Source organism: Empidonax traillii, unplaced genomic scaffold, assembly GCF_003031625.1.
Source record: "Empidonax traillii isolate 1590-97213 ecotype Southwest subspecies unplaced genomic scaffold, ASM303162v1 scaffold566:size1034704, whole genome shotgun sequence".
Taxonomy (NCBI): domain Eukaryota; kingdom Metazoa; phylum Chordata; class Aves; order Passeriformes; family Tyrannidae; genus Empidonax; species Empidonax traillii.
Window position 1 is genome coordinate 821326 of NW_020955759.1, and position 17374 is coordinate 838699.

Consider the following 17374-nt stretch of genomic DNA (forward strand, 5'->3'; position numbering starts at 1 on the left):
ACAAGTTTATCTGCAGAAAGCAGAAGAAAATAAATCTGAACTCATTAAAAACAATAAAAGCACTCCATGAATTACCCACTAACTCTCCTACTATACTGTGTTACATTCCTGTGAAATTAGCATCTCTGCCAAATTTAAATATTCTAAGCAGAAAAATGGTAAAGGTCAAACCCTTCTTGATTAAAGCAGTCTCTGTGAATTTTTATTCAAGACCTGCTTTCTTAGTTCTGACTTGCTTCAAAAAGAAAATCCTTAAACTTAGAGACAAGTGTGCAACACTTACTCTCACGGTAGCTTTGAGTTTCATGTTATTTTCTTAAATACTGTATTCACCCTCCAACTGCTTTATTTGAAACATGGATCTCCCCCACTTTCCTGTCTGAGGTGAGTGCTACTTTTTTGAGGGTTGTGCAGTTTACTAGGAAAGCAAGTGTCCTTCCCTGGTATTGGAAACCTTATCTCTTCTTGTGCAGGACCTGAAGTACATTTTTCATATTCTGAATGTAGTTTTTATGTTTAAGTGACAGCATGGAATTTGTATCAGACAAAATAAATTTGACTTTTACACTTGTTATTTTTTCAAGTCTTACCACACTTGCCCCAGTGGCTTGAAGCAAGTGGATGTGTATCCCATGCAGCAGAAATCAGCTTCCTATTCCACAGCAATAATTCCTTCTTTAAAAATGTTTCTGTACAGCCTGAGTTCAGTATTATAGCTCATTTTTAAAACAGGAAAAGGCTACTAAAATAAAATTAGCTGCAGTGGAGAGTATAACATTTGTGGTGAAGTGCTCAATCATCACTGATTGCAGAACAAATACTGGCAAGCCCTGTTCCCACAGCTATTTCAGCTGCTGTGTGTACATTGCACCACACCAACCTCTCAGCTAAAGCCACTTCCTGACACCACAAGGCACACTAAAAGTAGTTTAGTATTCAACTGCATGTGCACTATTAGCAGTGTAACTGCTACAACAGAAAACCAACGAGGAGGACAAAGCTTGTCAGATAAGCAGGATGGCAGAAAGCAGAGCTGCCACTGGCAATTCTGCAGTGAGACAGCCAGCAGGAACACTTGGGTTTGCACGTACTACACCAAGGGCACACCATGCACTCAGCTGGACTCTCCCTCACTCACTCTACTCCAGCACTGTTTCATTGCAGTAGCATGTACTCTAAAGGGAAGAAAGAGTAGAGGTTTGTTCCCTTAACTGAGCTTCCCACTGCTGTGTTAACAGTAAAATACCCTGATGACACCTCTTCATTTACAAAGGAAGAACATAAATGTAGGGTTCAATTGCTGAATGAGGACTAAAAGATTATTTTTTTTTTTATTTGAAGGAGTAGTCAATGTTTTTACTCATCTTCAAAGAGTGCATTTCACACAGACATGCTAATTCCTATACAAACCCCCCCAAAACTCTAATGCAACATATGCAGGTAAGCAGCAGGATGCAAGCACAAGCCGTGTGTGATAAATCATGACCTTTTGCAGATTACACAAACGCTGCAAATAATATATACAGGATTTAGAGCCAAAAGGTGATATGGTAAGAATCCCAGGTATCCAAGCAAAACATCAAATTACTTTATGAATCTATCCAAGTGCTGTATGCTGAGACACAGTCTTGTGGCATCGAACTCCTGAAAATGAGTCTCGTAAGCCTTCAGTGTTTGTCAAACCCCAACTCTTTACAACCACAGAAGCGAACCTTGCCAGAAAATTCATATTGAATTGAAGGCAGGAGGTACATCAAGACAGTGCCTTTGATCTCATCTAGACTATCCTTTATATTTATTGTACAGAAGTTAACTACACCTCTGATTAATAAAATTCATAGTCTTTCATTAGTAGACATGCAGTAAAGGACGCTCTAGAGATCCTTTACACAGGTAGTCACATCAGTTAAGTGTTGCCAAAGTCACTTGACGTCAAATGCAAATGATGTCTATTCCTTAACTAATTTAGTATTTCATAAGCATGATTGCTACTGTACTGCTTACTATACACTACTCTTGATTTCCACTTTTTTTCCTCCCACATGCCTTGCCAAGAGTGGTCCAAGACTTGGAGACATTCAGCTACTAAAAATTTTTCTGTGCTTTCATTTAATGTTTCAAAGTACAATTCTTTATAAAATTCTTCACGTCAGCCTAAGAAAATCTGAAATAGGCTTTATTTGCAATATGAGCTTAGGATAGACTAAGCACTTGAATTAATGGGTTTTGTCAGCAAGGATGATCTGAGACATTTTTTCCCCTCCCTCTTAAAAGGGGTTGAAGACAGTGTATATCACTCTCATTGCTTCCCACTGGGCTTTAAAAAAAATCCAAAAAAGAGTAAGCAAAGGTATCCTACATATTCACTTATTAAATGCATAGAAAAAAAAAAAAGGCATTTGTGCTTGTAGGTAAACTCCAGCTTCTAAATAAACTCTAACTCAAGTTTATTTTTACATATATTTAGATTTATTTGCTATACATCACTGTGAGCTTATAGTAGTTAAAATCCATTACAGGATCTTTTGTTGTTGTTGTTGTAATAATCAGTCGTAACTCCACAAAGACAATAATACTGCTGTGGAAGACCAAAGGGGAGAAAAGCCATTTGAATTTATTTACAGTTCCTTATTTTGTAAACATTTACTCTACACATTGTACTAAGTTCTAATAAGGATAAAGAGCTATACATAGAGACAGGAAACAAAGCCCTGTTTTTCTATTCATATTGAGCATTAGCATATTATAGATGAAACATCTGCCCTTTCTCATTACCATAGCAGTAAGCTGTCTTCAAATAAGTTGTTTTGTTTTTTAACTTTCCAGAGATGTAAATATTTTGAAATAATATACAACTACATCTACTTAAGCCAACCCATTTGGCTTTTATTCCATTTCTAGAATAATTTAAAGTGCTATAAGCAACCCGTCAATCAACACTTTTCTATAATAACAAAACTACTTTAAACATTAATTTACAAGATAATATACAATGTTTATCTGAAATAGCTGAAATTTCAGCACAAAATCAGTCACTGTCACACTTAACAGCAATTTTTTTGTTCTTTTTTTGTTTTGTTTTTTTGCAGAACATAGAATAAAAGCTTTGAAACAAATAGTTTTGTTGAGCTGTTATTGCCACATTGGCTTATCAATTTTCCTACAAAAGTGGACAAGAGCTACTGGAACTGTATTCTAGCCTGTCATTTTTCTTTTGAGGTCACATGACAGTAAGTTTGCATATTCCACGAGTCTACTGAATTACAATATTGTCTACTTATAATACATTATGTCATTTTAATCAGAGCTGGTGCTAATTGTAAATTTACAACATAGACCCACTCAAAAACATCACAAATATTTTTTCTTTGGACAGGAATAAGCTATATTCTTTGAGCTGATGTGCTACACGGCTACAACAGTATAACAGTATATATCTGACACTTTATGTTGAAGAAAGATGCATCTGCTTCTGTACTTTTAATGCCCAGCTATAGCTACAAATTATTCACTGAGTTTTTCTTGCTTTAGCCTTTTAATTTTGTAGAACTATCATATTCTTACATTCTCTTGCCGTTTTATAAGTCCTTGCCATGTAGCTCAGTATTGTCAGTATTTGTCCCAAACCTGCAGATCATTAACAGCATGTGCAAAACACTCTTTAAATACAATCAGCATGCAGCTAGAATACATATTAACTGACTTGTTTCTAAACACGAACAATAAACAAGATGAGTGGCACTGTTGACTTTGGATCTCTTCTAACTTCACCATGTGTGTACTGGGATGTGTTAAGAAGGAATGCTCAGCTTCTCATCCATTTGTGGCACCACATGAATAACCCATTGTTGGCCTGGACCAATCCCTGCAGTGCTGCTGCCAAATACCCACACGCAGCTTTCTTAGAGGTTCAGAGAGGGCAACTTCATTCACAGATATAATTTGAATACAAAAATAATAACCTATATTCAATGAAGCAGCCCCCTAGCAGGATTGCAGAAAGGTGTGTGTGGGAAACCTGGGAGGCAACTGTAATATGGATAAGAATTCTGTAGACTGCAAGGTTCAAATTAACTGATGTTAACTTTTAGTCCGCATGGTCAATATTTGCAAAATTGTCTACAGTTTAGAAAAAGTATGACAGTATATTACAGATGTGAGGGCATGACAAAAAGTCTGTTATTTAAAAACAATAACTAATGGCCACACTGAAAACTTTGAAAAAAAAATCAGAAGTAAAATGCATTATATTGCTCCTAGGGATTTTTAAGCTGCACTGATTCATGTCAGGTTTGGGACAATAACCTGTAGAAATAGTTAAATACTCATTCAAAAGCCCATATTTCTATGTCTTGAATAATGAAGTCTTCTCGTTTAGAAAGTGTGTGATTCCCAAATGTTTTACATGAATGACTTCTTCCATGGTAGAGATCACCATCGAGCCACAGAGCAAACTCTCCTCTGCAAGACAGACAATGTAGTTAATAAAGACTGAGGGAGTAAGTATTAAACCTATCAATGTAATTTTCATTCAAAATTCAGGTATAAGAAAGAACGAAAGAATTAGTTTTTAACACAAGTGCCTCATCGCTGTTGACAAATTTGTATCTCCAAAAGTTTGGGTTTTTTTTCACTATTTATTATTAATTTGGAAATATCCTTGTTCAGGTATTCTGAAATAAAAAGTTATCTAGAATTCCTCAGTTTTCAGCCTCTTCCATTTTTATTAAGAAGACTCATATCAGAAAATGATGACTAAAAAAAAGGGCAACATCCCAGAAGTTTATGCAGTTGGAGGGGCTGGGGAGGCGGGGAAAATGGGGTGAGACAATGTATAATTTTTTAAGCCACTGACGTGGACCAGGACAGTTCAGATTCAATTCTGGCCTCTTCTGGTGACACGTAATTTTCACATTTATATATTTTCAGAATCACAATATCTTGTGTCCATTCTGAATAGAGCATGACACACATACAGGTTGAGCATGGAAGGCATCATAACCTTGCAGGGCTGAAACTTTACACCACACTATGCTTAAGACAAACCTTCCTGTTTAAGTTTCTTCAACATCAGAAGCTGAACACCTGACAAGCTAAAGCTTTCTTGGCTGGTAACTGTTGAGTCCTGAGCTACCAAACTGAAGTAAAATCCAATTTTTCTCCTTAAAAGTGTGCAAATAACAGACTAATTATTACTTACCCTCCTCCACCAAAGGCAAGGGAGTCCATGTCTCCTTTAATGAAGAACATATTGTCTCCTGTCCATTTGAAAACCTAAGAAAAAAAAACAAAAAACAAAACAGGGTGGAAGGGAAACCAAATATCAGTAAAGACAGACTATGGGTGGCAAGTGGCCAGTTAATTAAGTTATCAAGCTTACACAGAAAATTCAGGGAACAGATATTTGCAGATAAATATTCTCTTAGGTTTTACACTAATTATAATAGGACCATTCCAAACAGGTCATCTTTGAGCATTGAAACTTCTACAGAATGAAAAATACCAAGAAAATATGCTTAGGTTGGATGATATGCCCTTTAAAAGGATTTAGTTTGTTAATTTTCAGACAGACACCTGGAAGAATTTAGAATAGCAAAAAAATCTTCACTATAATGAAAGAATCAGGTTGAGTATGTTTTCAGTAAGCAAACACTAACAATTTACTTTGTCCATAAGGGACAAACCAGTGGGATTACTTTTTTTGGACAACCCAAAGTATTTTTCAGATTTACTGTTAAATCTGTTCTGTAAGCATTTTAGGATAATGCACATGGTGGGAGGGAGGGAAGGAGAGCAAGGGTATACAAAGTTATTACTACTTACCTCAAAATCTGGAGAAAAAGTGAACATGAATGTCTCCCCAGTGCCATAAAAGCCATCACTCACTTTAAATGGTTCAGATGCTAGTGCACCAAAAACCTGTAGCAAAAATACATAAGACCAAGAGAAACGTCAGAGAAACTACACAACATCTGAGAAGCTCTAATAATAGTAAGATAAGCAAATTAGATTGTAAATCTGTTGCCAGATTTGAAATTCACTAGAGGATGAGCCTCGCACTTATTACGGTTCTGAGCGCACTGAGATATGGTACAGTGCTTTCTCAATAAAAAGTAAACACAGCAAGAAAAAGCCCCACACTAATAACTAGATGAATAACTGGATAAAAACTAAACTCAGAAAACTCTCAGAAAGAATGTATATATATATAAAATTTCAGATCAAAAAGTCCTGTTCTTTCTTACATAGCTCCTATTCCACTTGAACTAGGCTATTTTCAGCCAGTTCCCTGCTGTAACTGAGTTATTTTTCATGTACTTTATTCATTTCAATCCAAGTAACAGGTTAGTACTGGTTACCTTGTCTTACAACAGAGACAAATTTTAACAGGAGGACAGCATGCCATCCAGAGGGACCTGGACAAACTTGGGAACTGGGCCCATGTGAACCTCATGAAGTTCAACAAATTCAAGTGTACCTGGGTCAGGGCAATCCCAAACTTAAGTGCAGACTTGGAGATGAATTCACTTGGGAGCGGCCCTGCAGCAGACAACTTTCATCTTGTAGCTGAAAGGCTGGACATGAGCCAGCATGTGCTCACATTTTGTTGAATTCAAGCATTAACCTCTTGCAATAAACTCTTAATTTTTAAGAGGTATGCACAACAGCAAACAATTTATTTGATGTACTTTAAATTTTAGAAGTCACTGCTAAGAGCTCATTGTTACAGACCAGACAAAAGGTAGAACTTAAATACCAAACTTCCTTAAAGTCACAGCACTTACAGAAGCTTCCTCACATTGTTACTAATACTTTATTTCTTTATATTATCATTTTTTAAGAACAAAATATCCCTGCACTGACAAGTTCCTTGTCACAACACAAAATTGTTCCTTTACTTCAATTAAGAAAATTACCTTTGAGTATACGTTTGACCAATATCTATACTCTAAAGATATGATTCTCTGGAAGAATTTTTAAACTTGACAAGGTGATGAAGTAAAGTATCACAGTCAGATAAAGGTGCTCACTTTTCAAAGACCTGTATCAGTTTCAGATGCACTGTTAAACAGCAAATTAATTCTAAATTTTGAAGATCCATGAACTGAGGTACAATTTCCATACCCTTGTTTTAATGAAAGGTCACAGGAAAACAAGCCCAAACTTTTTTTTCAGAGACATTTATTTCATTCAGTATCTAGAATCAAACATTGGCAAGATATTTCTCTATTATCCCACAGTCTCAACGTCAAGAACAGCCTTAAGAGAGAAAGAAACTATTATATTCTTGCATTCTGGAGAAATCAGACCAAAATAAATTAATTGTTTGTTTTCCTGTTAGATTCCAGAATTTTTTTTTCCTGTGTATTTTTTATATAAGGTGGGCTTGAGATGAGTCTCCAGTGTTATCAACACCTACAGTTTCCTACACCTTTTTTTTTTAATCCATTACTGGTTAGATGGCCTCATGGGAATTTTAATTTTAATTTAATTTTTAATTTGAATTTTAAAAGACAGTATTTCATTTTTAGCTGATCTTTACTACCTGCTCCACTACCTGTAACTGTTAAGGTTAAAAATTAAGGATGAAAGAATCCGAAAGACCTTACAATTGCTGAAGTTCATTATGCCTCTTTCATATTTTATTGTCTCTGTACATGTAAGATCTAAAATGAACGATAGATGAGATATTTTTCCCTTTTTGTCATTACAAGCATCCAGGCAGTAGACTAGACTTCAGAAAACTGGATGTTAACTTTTCTCTGCCAAATATTTTCTCAGCCTATGAATTGTTTTCCATCTTTTTCTCTTCCCTGTTCGGTTGGGAAGGGGGAGTGATAGAGCAACTTGACGGGCACCTGGCATCCAGTCAAGATCAGCCCACCACACGACCTTACACTGTGCTTACTGTTTGCAGATAATTTAACTTAAATAGAATATCTTTCAGCATAAAAATCCATATTAAATTCAAATTAAGAAAGTCTGATCAATGACCATAAAATTGCTACTGAAATAAGTAAAATTCCATGTTTAAAAAACTACAGGAATATTTTTTCAGCAAAGGGAAGTCACTGAACCCTTCAAATTATTTCTTAGTCCTCATCTGAGTCTCTGCATCCTAACTTCTTTTAACAGCTCAAGTCATTCTGCAGCAGCTATGGTAGCTAAGCTACCTTCAGGTAGTAAAGACATGTCTTACTTCAAATCAATACCCTCAGGGCTGACACTATATCTAGTAAGTAAGTAAGAGTAAAAGTGATAAAATAAGTATAAGGTTTCATTAACAACTGATATTCCTTGAGAGGAATTAACCTGCCATTAAAATAACAGAGTTGTGCCAAACCTAAAATATCTCAGTTCAGCCTCTACACAGGTATGAACTTTTCACACAACGCTTATTCCGATGTTTGTCTCTGATCATCTCAGGACTGTTATTTGTAAAATCAGTAAAACACAAAACTAGTACATTCTAACCATAGAGAAAACCTTCCATACTTTACTCAAGAGACTTTATTTCTAATTATGAAATAAACTAAGCTATGAAAGAACTTCAGACAGTCTCTCATAGTTTCCTACTCAACGGAGGACTGACTGTAAAGCTGTAATTAGGTTGATTCAGTCTTGCCCAGTTCAGTTTTGAGTACCTCCAGGAATCAGGATTCTACACCCTCTCTATGCTTCAAACTGAATCTTGAAAAATCACACTGTTGCTGTAAGTAACAATAAAAGATCAGACTTGGCAGAAAAAGAGTAATTTGTTTCCCACCAGTTATTTTAGTCCTTGAGAAGTGATGTTCATAGGATTTCTCTATGAGATCAGATTGTTGTGGCTAGTTATTAGGGTGGATAACTGAAATTCCCAAGCTATAGGCTCCATGTCTGACACTTTCACAGCGTATACAATAAAATCTGAAGAAGAACTTATTATAAAACTAGACAGTCCTTAGGGTGGTTAAGTGCATTAATTCCACTTCTAAACCATCACTTGTTTAGGGACTCATGTTCAAGAATTAAGTGTCAATTTCTTTTTAAACAATTGTCAGGGTAGACACCAGACCTTGGTGTTTTCACTAACAGAAGCACATACCAATACACAGATAGACACAGCCCATAACAATTGTAATGAGGTACCTATAGATTTCATGGACACCTTTATTAGAGGATCTCCAAGAATTGACTGGAGCAGGCAATTTAGGTGGCTTTAGATTCTAAATTCCAACTAGGCAATGTTCACCTTTTAAACAGTTAAAGCTTTAATTTGTGAAAGTTCAGTGTTTTGGCTGGATTTGTTTTTAAACAGCCGTTTAAGTAAAATTGCAAATAGATTTGAAAAAGAAATCAAGACTGGAAAAGATTCTGGAGTATAGGGTGAGGCTTAGCAGCCTTTAATGAAATATAGTATGAAAAGTTACAAGGTACACTTGCTCTTACTTAACCTATTCTCAACATAAAAGAAAAAGGAATCTTCATAAACAAAGAACAGTGTCCCAGAGGAAGCAGTCTGGGATATAAATTAATTCTAGTTTAAAAGAAAAGTATCTCAACCAAGGATATAACAAAAACAGTATCTTTCATTAATACAGAAGCTACAAAGTAGGCAGAACAAAGAATGCTAAAGAGGATTGATGAGGTAAGCTCAGCAAATGTCAAGAAACTATCTTGTCATAATTCTGTCATTCTCCAAAAAGGTTGAATCTCATTTGGGATCTTCTCTGAACTAGATAGCTTAGAAAAAAGTTGGTGATTTTGGAGCATAGGATATGAATAAACACCTGTTCTCTTAAAACATTCTGGCAGGGAATAACAGTATTTATGTTAGCATATTGCTAGTGAAATATTTCTGGATAAATTCTCCTATAAAAAAGTACTCAGATTCTTTTTCAGTCACGGAAAGCAGTTTTACAGGACTATCTGCAAGAACAATACAAGATATTAAAGATAAACTGATGTCTTTCCAAAAAATCTTAGATAAATTAATTATCCTGATTACCAAAGGGCATAGTATGCTGCCAGTATCTTATGCTTCATGATTGTAGATCCTTACATGAAGAGGAGAAAGACTACGCTGAATTTTGACAGGTTTTGAGCAGAAAGATACTGTAAATTTATTTTCTGCCATCAAATGCAAACACACTTTGCAATAATAGCATGAGACAAAACTACCAAAAACACCACTCTCATTACACTGTTAAAGGAACGAGCATGTAAAAGTTGTCTAAATCATTCCTTCTGTAGCTTATACTGCTTAGTGAATAGACATGGTTTCCCCCCCACTCTTTAGTGGAACTATGAAATCTAAATTCAGTGGCTACTTGACCCAAAAGTCCAAGGAATACTTTCATACACATTCCTAGATATGAGACTGTAAGATGAGATTCATCAAAGTTTGTTTCACAAAAAAAAAAGGTTATGACATGTCTATGAACTCCGTTTGACTGGGCAGCCATGACACTTTCTGAACATGCAAGCTGAGATACTCATATATAGAAGATAATATGAATACTTTCAGCAACAGAACAATACTACGTAGCGGTGGGAAGACATCTCTATCAGACAAGGGACATCTTCTTTCTGAACCAGATAATCAGGTACTAGGAAGCAGGTATCTTAGTAATTTATCTTAAGAAGCTAAATAAGGGAATTGGAGAAGTTACAAAAGTACATTTAAGAGGCTGATGAGGCCGCTAAAATATGTCAAGTTTATTCAAAAGTTTTTATCTTCAAGATTAAAAAGTAAATGAAGAAAAAGCCCCTTTTTAAATAACTTCTGGGAAAGAGCAGAAAGAGCTTTCTGCTCTACTAGCAGAAATTTAGAAGGGATTTTTCTTTTTAAGGGACCTCTGTGGCAGGAAACAAGTTAAAAATGAAGTTGTGACTTGAATAAGAAAACATACCCTTCATTTACAGTTTTCAGACCCCCTGAATGACATGAGCCCATGCTTCCTGAAAACAAAAACAGTGGTTACCAAACTGGGACAGATAAGAGCTACAGATTTTACAGTGGTTCTGTCAACTTTTCATGACAACAGTAACTTGTTTCCACAAGAGAGCACAGAAGTTTCAGAAAGAATTGAAAAGTCTCATACTGCCTGTCATGTTCACCTGTTATTGGAATACTTAAGAGGGGATGTTTGCTACTCAAACGGTGAGATGTGAGCCACTTTCTGAAATTCATACCCCAAAGGAAAATAGAGCACAACTACAGAGACTCAAGGAACAAAAATTAATAAAGCAACAAAGATACTATAGCCCCTGAAAGAGAGAGGTGTTGGTTGCAACCACAGAATGTACCAAGAAGCACTGGCCATAGCTGGCAATGACCTTCCAACTCAACTAGATCTTCCAGCATAAGAAAGTTTTAGAGACTGTATTTCTTGTGCCTTAAGTACATTAAAAAAAATTTAAATTTTAAATTTAACTGGGTATTACAAGACTCACACATTGCAACAGTGAACTTGTATCATTAAAGTATTTCCTAGACATGTTGTATGTCAGGATTGCTTAACAGCGAAACACATTTCTAAGGAAAAACACCAGCTTGATACACACAATTTTATCTACAATGATGGGCTGAACTGGCAGCTACTCCTTTGTACTCCTCAAATGTTTTTCTTGATGGATCCCCTACTTCCACCCAAACATTTTCCTACCTGTCCATCACTGTCTTTGATAACCAGCAGCACAGGTGTGTCTAATCCCATCATTGTTCGATACAAAGTCTTCAAGCTCATGCCATGCTTTGCAGTACTGTAGACAAGAGTCCATGGATAGCCAATAGTCCGTGGTGGAAGAGACTTTGTGAGCTATTAACAAGAAAATGATAACCCTTTATTTAACATATGCTTTACATTTAAGAACATACTACATGTAAATGAAAGAAGATTCTGTTCTTCTGAACTACTTGTAAGTGGCCTTAAAAGCTAAGACTAAACCTGAAGTTCCACATGTGTGCTTTCTGCTTCTGGTCACTCACACAAATTTCTTTTCCTATATTTAACAGTGAACTGCAGAAGAATCATTTATCACGTGAAGAACATGTCTTTGTTAAGGTCTCTGAAAGGACAGTAAAACCACAATTATTGTTGCATAACAATACTGCATGTCCCATCAATGTCTCAGCATTGGGTTACTACATCATTCAAGTCAGCAGGTAACAAGCTGAAAGGTAAAGGTTACTTGCTGTCCTGTTCCTGTGCATTTTAATCCAATACTTCATTATAAATGTTTTAAATGAAATGACTTTGGACTGGACTTTGGACTTTATCAAAAACTGAAGTGAAAGCCATGATATTTTCAAGGAAGAATGAAAGAGGGGCAAAGACACAGGCAAGAAGTGTCATGGTGTATTTAAAGTTAGGATTTTTTTTAAAGAAAGGAAATATTTTAGCTTTGAACCATGCTCTTCTTAGACACTTAGACACACACAGGTCAGATAGGATCCACCCAAGGAAACAGGCAGAGCTGGCAGAAGTGCTCACTGATCCACTTCCTACCATTCACCAGTAGTTCAGGCTAACTGGGGAGGTCCCACTGAGCAAATGTGGTGCCCATTTACAAGACAGGCCATAAGGAGGATCTGTGCTGGATCTACTACAGGCCTGTCAGTCTGACCTTGGTGCCTGGGAAGGTCATGGAACAGATGGAACAGATCACGTGCCACCACACAGCATGTGCAACACAACTAGACATCAGACCCAGCCAGAGTGGGTTCAAGAAAAGCAGGTCCTGCTTGACCAACCTGATGTTCTTCTATGACAAGGTGACTTGCTTGGTGGATATGGGAAAGGTTGTGGATGTTGTCTACATGGACTTTAGTAAAGCCTTTCATGCCATTTCTCACAGCATTCTCCTGGAGAAACTGACTGCTTATGGCTTAGACAGGTACCCTGTTCACTGGGTAAAAGAATGGCTGGATAGCCAGGCCCAGAGAGTGGTGGTGAATGGAGTTAAATCCAGTTGGTGGTTGGTCATTAGTGATGTTCCCCAGGACTCAGTATTGGAGCCGGTCCTATTTAGTATCTTTATCAGTCATGTGGATGAGGAGATTGAGTGCATCCTCAGCTTGCAGATGACAAGCTTGGTAGGAGTGTTGACCTGTTGGAGAGTAGGAAGGATCTGTAGAGCGATCTGGACAGGTTGGACTGTTGGACCAAGGTCAACAGTATGAGGTTCAAAAAGGCAAAGTCCTGGGTTTCCTGCACTTGGCTCACAACCACCCCATGCAATGCTAAAGGCTAGGGAAAGAATGGCTGGAAAGCAGCCCAGGGGAGAAGGACCCAAGGGTGCTGTTTGACAGATGCCTGAGCATGAGCCAGCAGTGTGCCCAGGTGGCCAAGAATGGCATTCTGATACGGCCTCCTGGGCACTGGTGAGGCTGCAGCTTGAGTACCGCACGCTGTTCTGGGTCCCTCACTGCAAGAAAAACATTGAGGTGCTGGAGTGTGTCCAAAGAAGGGCACTGAAGCTGATGAAGTATCTGGAACACAAGCCTTATGAGAGGACTAAGGGAGTTGGAGTGGTTTAGCCTGAAGAAAAGGAGGTTCAGAGGAAACTCATTCTCTACAACTACAACCACCTGAAAGTAGATTGTAGTGAGGTGGCAGTTGGTCATCTTCCTCAGGTAATAAGTAAAAGGACAAGAGAAAATGTCCTCAAGTTGTGCTATCAGACGTCTGGATTGAATCTTAGGAAAGACTTCATCAGTGAAAGGGTTGTCAAGCATTGGAACAGGCTGCCCAGGGAAGTGGTTGAGTCACTATCCCTAGAGGTATTTAAAGGATGCTTAACATGTGGCACTTAGGGACATGAATTAATGGTCCACTTGGCAGTGCTGGGTTAATGGTTAGACTCAGTCATCTTAACATCTTTTCCAACACATACAATTGACTTTCTTCCATTTAACATCAGACAGGGTCTTCCTACTGGTGTGTTTTGCACTACAGTCATACAAGTTGTGATACATTAACACACAAGAGTGAAAAGTGACATATCTAAGTTAATACCTTTTCAATTTGTTCTGGCTGTAGTAATTCACTTGGATCACTAAGATTTGGCCGGAATGCTTCAGGCTCCAGGTCTGTTTTGATATTTGTTACCTGTTTTGAATTGATATCTTCTCTTGTTGTTATCTACAAAAAGAACAGCAAAGTAGTAAGTATTTGCCATTCTATTAGCAGGAAATAAACTTCACAGGTTTAAAATCATGCAGTTATCAAGTTTGTTAGGTAAGTCCTTCAAAAGTTAAGAAATCCAATAGGTTTGATCTGACCAAGATTGCCACTGCTTCCAATAGCAAGCTGGTACACAACTATATACCAGTAATACCAGACACCTACTGAGAAGAAAAGCTATGGTTTTATGCTAAAAAAACAAACCGTTCCCATACACAGTTGAAGGGCTTCAAATGCTTTTCAGAAGTTACCTTCTAAAGTTCTTGCATTTTCTAACACAGCATTCTAAGCATAATTAAAGAACACAGAAAAGGAATTAAAGCTTCAAACCTGACATTTCTCAATAGCTTCTGAATCAATACTTTCAGAGTACTTATAAATTTTTCAGATATGCAGTAGACATCTGGAGAGACCGTTGTTACAAATTTTGAGCAAACCACTTGAATGGAGCCTTCGAAATATTGCTGCTCCATAATCTGATCTGCCAGAACACTTATGGGAATCAAAGAAGGAAGAATTGAGAGGGTGGGGAAGGGGAAGCAGCAATAATACTTAAGCTGCACAGTGAGCTTTGAGGTCTGGCAAAGATGCACTATGCACAAGGGTCCTGAAGTAGTTTGAAATACCTGACCTATACATCTACCCTATTGAGTTATTGTAGATACCATTTAGTGGAGGTGGCAGAAGGCCACGAAATTCCTCACCAGATATAGCTCACAACAGCTTCTTACCCCAATTGGCATTCACTGGCACTTTCAAATTAAAGTGCCATGTCTTGATAACTAGCATAGCTGAGATCCAAACAGGTTTCCCTCTATAAATCCTGCTGCAGGGATATTTAAACCTTGTTGGGGATAGTGAAATCTGACAGAGGAGTAGGACAAAGTGAAGAAGTTAACAAGATAAGCCACTGCAGCAAGACTTGTTAAAATGTTGAGAGATTTGCTACAGAAAAAAATGAATCTTAACAACAATTAGTGCATCTGAATAATTTATCAACCTAAACAAACTTTTACTGAAAGCCAGGCTGTCCAAATTAAAGCCTGAATCCTGAAAATTTCAAGAAAAGACCTGTCAAAGCCACCGGTCAACTCCAGTTTGCCACATCCCTCATACCCTACATACAGGACACACCTACAGTATTTCACAATATCACCATGGTAAACTTTGCCAAGCTTTTGTGAACTTGCCTAGTTAAGAAAAGAGCCAAATCAAAGAAAATTCTGAAATGTAGACAGGAATGTTTAAACAAATACAGTCAAAAAAAAAAAAAAAGAATATCCCTTTCCTTTCTCTCAATAACTATAGGTAGAGTTACTATCACAAACTCCTGTTACTTGAAAATAGGCTTATAAATTCAAAGTATCAAGCTATATTCATTCAACAACTGAATTACAGTATTAATTCTTAACTCAGGAAAAGGTGCACTTAAAGTATCACGCAAGCAATAAGGTCATGCCTTCCTTTTTTCAATTGAAGGTAACAAACATTTCCAATGTAAATCTATGCAATCATCCATACAGTTTCATGTGCAAAAAGATGACCTACATGCTGCATTATAGAGTGCTATCTCTAGAATGTTATTTCATAGTCCAAATCTTTTCCACCTTAAAAGCCTTTCATCCATCATATACTACTGCTTCAACTCCAGACAAGTTCAGCATTGTTCAACTTACAGCAGAAAAACTTATTCCTTTTGTTATTCTTTAATTCTGATAAAAGGTCACCAGGTAAAACAAAAACATGAATAATTTGGCCTCAAGTGGCCTGGGGGAATCATGGGGTTTCTTTTTTTTTTTATTTTATTGGTTTTGCCCTTTTACTTTTTTCTAATTTTTTTTTATCTTTTGCCTTTTTCACTATTATTACAGTAAAGCATTTTTCTTCTAAAAAGAACACTGCTTTGTAGAACCAGTCAAAGAGTGTCTGTTCAAAAGTAGTGTAGTTTCAAAACTTACAGATTTATTTCCCACCAAACTCTGACAGAACAGGTTGATGTCTAGTCAGATTCCAGGGGCCTCCAAGTTTAGTAACTGCCATGCAGTCTCCAACACAGTTGGGACCACAACTCTCAAATGGTCTCAGAGCAGGCAGTTTATAAGCTGCAACCCATCCCATCAGATTTTTCAAGCCTAAATCTTGAGCTTGAGCATTCTAGGTAAAAGATGTTTGGGGAGGAGCTCTTGCACTTTCAGGATATTAATACAGAGATTTTCCACCACCACTCGTCAAAAACAGAATAGTTCTGTTTTTAAGAGGGATTTTTTTTTTTTTTAAATTTCTAATTTTCCTATAAAAGTAGGAGTGCAGCTTTCAGGTTCATGGCTTATGCTCATTTTTGATCTCTGTAACTGCACCACTTACAAAACATTTTAAAGCAATAATTACCAATTATTAAGTCAACAGAAATAACAGAGCTAATAAAATGTTTTCTTATGTGTAGTTGCAGAATAGGTAAAAAAAGGAGCCAAGATCACGGAAGAAAAAAAAAAAACAGAGCAAAACTTTTTACAGTTTCAGAGGGCAATCACTACAGGAAAACTAAGCACTCAGTGCTTCTAAGGAGGCCTAAGCTATGCTTTCTATCAGTAAGTTACATTAGTTGCTGTGTACATTGTACAATTTTATAACTGTCAAAAAACTAAGAAACACCTAAAGAGAATGCAAATAGTAGTTTCAGTTCATATCCATAGACCTTTGAAAGTCCAAAGTGCTTTCAGAGTAACTGTTTTGTGTGTATGTGTATGACCTTTGCCATGCTGAATTGCCTGTTACCTGCTTTTATAATAGGAAAAATACTTACCTATTCCACAGAAGTTGTGAAGCTTCATACTTGCCAAGTACTGTGAGATTCTTGATGAAAGATTCCTATATAAAATTAAACACCCATGCAACAAGGTTTTGGATTCTTTACCTGTTTTGCATTCTTTTTAGGAAAGCTTCTATCTAACACAACACACCATTCTAAAGTGGAAGTTAAAACACAACACTGCAAGTCAAGCAGTACTGAGAACAAATTGTCAAATTCTAACAGAAAATTCCTGTGTGAAAAAAGTGGAAGTAGTAATTCCATCATAAAATTACTGATTCCATCATAGCATTGCACAATTAAGTACATCCAAAACAAAGGAATTTTCTGCTGGATCCTTGTAGTGCTGTAGACAAGACAAACCCACTGAGTGCGGGACTTGCCCTGATCCAAG

General features: G+C 36.9%; 1 protein-coding gene across 8 annotated transcripts in view; it reads right to left on the minus strand.

The window, feature by feature from the left end:
* Window positions 1-1315: 1315 nt before the first annotated feature.
* Window positions 1316-17374, minus strand: part of OXR1 (oxidation resistance 1) — a 142694-nt gene continuing 126635 nt past the window's right edge. For all 8 annotated transcript variants that reach the window (XM_027897903.1, XM_027897900.1, XM_027897899.1 and 5 more), the window contains 5 exons: window positions 14004-14129; window positions 11652-11804; window positions 5824-5919; window positions 5201-5274; window positions 1316-4461 (listed from right to left, as the gene is read on the minus strand). In XM_027897903.1, the coding sequence (XP_027753704.1) occupies window positions 4326-4461; window positions 5201-5274; window positions 5824-5919; window positions 11652-11804; window positions 14004-14129 (585 nt within the window). In that variant the 3' untranslated portion in view covers window positions 1316-4325. The remainder of the gene's footprint in view (window positions 4462-5200; window positions 5275-5823; window positions 5920-11651; window positions 11805-14003; window positions 14130-17374) is intronic.